This window comes from Branchiostoma belcheri, unplaced genomic scaffold (genome assembly GCF_001625305.1).
Source record: "Branchiostoma belcheri isolate BF01 breed outbred unplaced genomic scaffold, Haploidv18h27 scaffold47, whole genome shotgun sequence".
NCBI lineage: Eukaryota > Metazoa > Chordata > Leptocardii > Amphioxiformes > Branchiostomatidae > Branchiostoma > Branchiostoma belcheri.
This window is the reverse complement of record NW_017804098.1, coordinates 2,341,628-2,346,126: the sequence shown is the minus strand read 5'-3', so window position 1 is coordinate 2,346,126 and position 4,499 is coordinate 2,341,628. Positions and strand designations below refer to the sequence as shown.

The following is a 4,499-nucleotide window of genomic DNA, read 5'->3' as shown; positions in this document are numbered from 1 at the left end:
GGTGCTTTTCTTTATTAGCATATTTTATAGCGTAGGATAAAGACCATCTCAGGCAGACGATGATTTACTTGCGGATCGGAGGAATGTTGACAGAAGTATGCAAATATTTGGAAGATTCTCCATTTACACACATTTTAGATGTTGCGACAATGACTACATCAATGACAGTCATTGTCAACTTAAGGTTAAGAAGGCCATGGCCATTAGTCTTGCTGTCTTCGGTTTGTTCAAAAACTCTACCAATGACAATGCTATACTGCTCAATAACACACAATTCCTCAGGGGTGCGGTATTTGATATTTCAATTGTTTTCAGCAGAATGCCATATATAACTTTTTGGTCAAAGACATATTTTCATTGAAAGTTTTTTTCTTCTTCACAGAAAGTATTCTTTTGTAGGCCGGTAGGGTTCGGTATACGCCATAGGTTTGTCTCCTACGTCATAAAATATGGCGGAAGGATGGTAGTCCTCGTCTTTGGCAACTGTCTTCTTCTTGACCCGGTCGGCCACTTTGCTCCTCCTCCATTTTCGGAAAAGAGCTCGGAGAATCTCGCAGCCAAACTGCAGGACTTCAAAGACGGTGATGACTGATATCCCGATGTACAGACCCAGCAGACCGCCGATGCCGCTCAGGAGTTCTTCAAAGAGATACCCCTCGTGTTCCCGGATCTCCTCAAAAGTAAGCTCCTGAAAAAAAAAAGAAAACCATGAAGACTCACCATAACTCCACTACATAAAAAAGTAAAGAAAACCAATGGACTATGTGCCTGATTAGGTCTGTTGGAAACAAAAAAGTGTTTTGTGAGAGAGATTGGCGTATTTTATTAGTATCTCCAAATACACGGGTCAAAATAAAGCACAAGTCTTTATATTGTTTTAAGTGGCTATTCCGCGGGTTTTTCCAGACAAAGTAGGTTATAATTAGCGCTTTAATTGCTACAAAAAGGCAGGCAGAAGAACAAAAGATCAAAAGAACGAGGCAATTTGAAAGTCCCGATAATCTAAGTCTAAAATACTACTAGTAGTATATCGGACGTCTGAGCTGAATGAAATCTTGTCAGAAATGTGTAAATGGATGTCACCCTCTGTGTTGAACTGACGAACGCGGTCAGCTGTAAACCAAATAGTACATTAGGATCCTTACATGCTGGATATTCCACAGGAAAACATTAATGGGAGCCTGCAGTATACGTACCAGCGTCTAGTGTTGTGGAATCATCTCAGCAAAGAACAAAGAAAACCCACAACTTTAATGGCTTCAAAAAACAATTTTACTAGTAATTGGAAAAAACATTTCCTGAGCACTGTTGCATAGTTATCATTGTGCGTTATACTATATTGTTATTATTGTGCATTGTTTTCTCGTATTGATTGTGTATTTTTATCGTCCCAGAACTGCCTGAAAAACAGGTCAACTAGCCTGAGTGTATCCTTCTGGTAAGATAAACAAACTTAAACTGAACTTGTTATGATTTGACTTGTAGATTTACCTGGAAATACACGTGAAGACGAACTAGGTTCTGTTTGACCTCCTCAGCAGTCCGGGGCAGGTTCTTGGCCCGGGTGCGACTGTGGATGTTCTGCAGCACGTACGGCAGGTAGTTATCCGACGGCCATGTTGATGATGACATCCAGATGTTGTAGACTTCGTCCTGAGAGGTAATATCGTATATATGTTATAATAGAAACAGAGAGCACTGAAAAAAACACATATGATCCCCTACTGACGGAATCATATATGTACAAGTTGCATTACGTGCACGTAGTGCCATACAAGTGGTAAATTAATTCCTTAACAAGAATTCGGAGATCTCATACCTCCATGAAATATATGAGTTTTTCTAAACGTTTTACACAGTACAATACAGTACAGAACAAAATAACACAGGTTTTTGGTTTCAATCACACAGTAGCACCTTTGGCCTGGATATGGTCATGTAGGCTTTTCCCGAGGGAGAACCTCATTAATCAAACCGGGCAGGCGCTGCGTCCACCCCGCACATCTGTTTTCCCTGCCACCCAGCACATCTGTTTTCCCGGAAGTTCTGCTGCAGTACCAAGGTCAGCCACCAGGAGGCCCATATTTGACCTTGAACTTTGGCTTCCTATAGCTAAGACCTACCAGCATACCAGATACCATCACAATCCATAAAGGCGTTCTGAAGTTATGCTGACTACAAATGTGCGGAAACCTATCTTTGCGCTGGACGTACGTTATAGGATAAATTTCTTTTTGATAATGACTTAGGATAGTGTAGCTGTTTGTTCACAACGTTTTTTAATAGCCACCTTCTCAACGGCTCAAATGACTGGAATTACTTCTCTCTCCCGCCAGGTGACGCTGTAGAGAGAATTCAAGCATTCGAACCCAGAACCTTTAGATTCTGAGTCAACGACCCTAGCCACGCTAACAAGTCTTTGGAAAATAGTTTCATCAGGTTGGTAGAATATATAATACTAGGATTTTCTTTAACACAACCAGTAAGCAAGGTAAGAGACATTCCTGGCTGTGTGAAAGAAAATATACAAAGGAGTCTTACCCTACAACTCTGTTTGCAGTTACATCTTATCTTGTCGTCGTCAAACAGCTGGCGTTGGCTCCGTCTGCATCGCTCCTGGAATAAGAACAATACGAACAAGTTGAAAGTGAAACTGGAAACATTAGTTTTCTCACTAGACGTCTGACACTATATACAACCATAAATGTTAGAAATTTACGTACTAGTATATGAACAAATCAACATGTTGGGTTTAATGCATCGTCAAAGCCCTGTCACACAGACAAATCCGGCTTCCCGAACACTACCCCAAACCATAGTAAGGTTGGGTCGGGTTGGCCACTGTTGGGCTACGCCAGCCGAATGTTTCAAAATGAGTTGTTGGGTTGGCAGCTGGTTGGCTGGTGTTCGGGAGTAGGTCGGGGATTTGTTGCCACTTAATCTGAGTGAAATGTAACACGAATTCGATTCGTATGGAAAGGTAGGCATGGTCTAAATCTGGTCAGACTGCCCCGAGCTTCATCCAACTTTGGTTGACTGGTGTCCGGCGGAATATTCTAAATGTGTGACAGGGATTTAACACTAGTGCTTGAATGCCTGACCTGTGTGCTGTTCAGGACGCTGCAGATCCCAGAGTTGCTCCCGGTCACCAGCTCGTCTGTGCACTCACACTTGTCGAGGATCGCTCTCTGCAGACACGTTTTCTGACAACTCAAGAAGGAGTAGGAACCTCCGTACAGGGAATCAAACTCTTCCGTGGAGAGTATACAGTCGTCTCCGTATGGGTACTGTAAACGCTGGACCACTTTCTTTCTGGAATGAGATGCAAGTAAAAACAGCTTTAAACATCTTCAGCTCCTGTCACACATAGCCGAACCCCTCTCCAACTCCCTCGATTATGGTTAGGAGAGTTAGGAGTAGGTCGGGAGCAAGGTCATGTGGTCAATAGGATCTGCACTAATTAGCTCCATGGAGCTAGCTCCAATCGTGAACCTACACAAAGCGGTTGGTAAAAGTCATTAGTTGACGTCTTGAATTCGTGGTTATGGGGCCCTCACATTGCGCGTGAATCGATCGGCCGACTAGTCGGCGAGCTCTAAACGACATTTACGGCCGTAGTACGCCCGATGTTCCGTGGAGCATCACTCGAGTTTTCGGGATGCCGGCGATTTTTTTGAGTCGGCCGAAGCTCGCTGACACGCGAAACGTGTTCTTAACATCAGCGACTAGTCGCCGGCAATTGTTGAGGTCGCAGAGCTCGTTTCCAGCTCGCCCTTACGCATAGTTCGCCCCTGTGCGGCCGAGTGTCGACCGACATTCGGACGTACATCCTATCCCTCGAGCTTGTCAACCGTTCTTCGTCCTCAAAAATCGGACGATGGTCGCTGAATACGGTCGACCCTCGCGACAGCTTCGCGCATTACTCGGATGACCCTCTTCCGAGTATTGCGCGAAGCTCGCTCGAAGCACGTACTATTTTTAAAACTTTGTTCAAGTCGGGCGAGGCTCGTCGACAACGTGACGCAGACATTAAAATGAGGGTGGGCATTCCGACAACTTCTTTAGAATAACTGAATGTTGGAGAGCCCAAACCTCGCTTTTACAAGGAATTGATTTTGCTAAAAAAATCCCTCTATCTTGATACAAATTACAAGAGGTCAAATTATCAAATAGCGTTCCTACGCCAAACGCCATGGAGAGTACTCTCCAAGCAGAGGTTGTGGGGGAGGTTGTGTCGCTTTTTATATAAGACCGTTTTTTTCGGCTACCCCCACCGGTGACCGGCGACCTTCTCTGGCTAATGGATACTGTCTTGCCACCGAAAGAGATCTGCTTGGAGATTAATGGGGAGCACAAGGCAAGTTCGGGCGGTCCCACATGTTTCGCGTCAATTTCAAAGATGCTTAAGCTTTAGGACTTCCAAAGGACTTCCAAAACCCTAGACCCCGGGAAGACCACCCAAGAGGTGGAAAGATCAGATCCAGAGTGACACAGGGATT

At 44.3% G+C, this 4,499-nt stretch overlaps 1 protein-coding gene across 1 annotated transcript in view; it reads right to left on the bottom strand.

The window, feature by feature from the left end:
* Window positions 1-231: 231 nt before the first annotated feature.
* Window positions 232-4,499, bottom strand: part of LOC109479135 — a 22,355-nt gene continuing 18,087 nt past the window's right edge. Inside the window, exons 11-12 of the mRNA XM_019781003.1 lie at window positions 1,492-1,653; window positions 232-688 (exon numbers count right to left, since the gene is read on the bottom strand). Of these exons, the coding sequence (XP_019636562.1) occupies window positions 377-688; window positions 1,492-1,653 (474 nt within the window). The 3' untranslated portion in view covers window positions 232-376. The remainder of the gene's footprint in view (window positions 689-1,491; window positions 1,654-4,499) is intronic.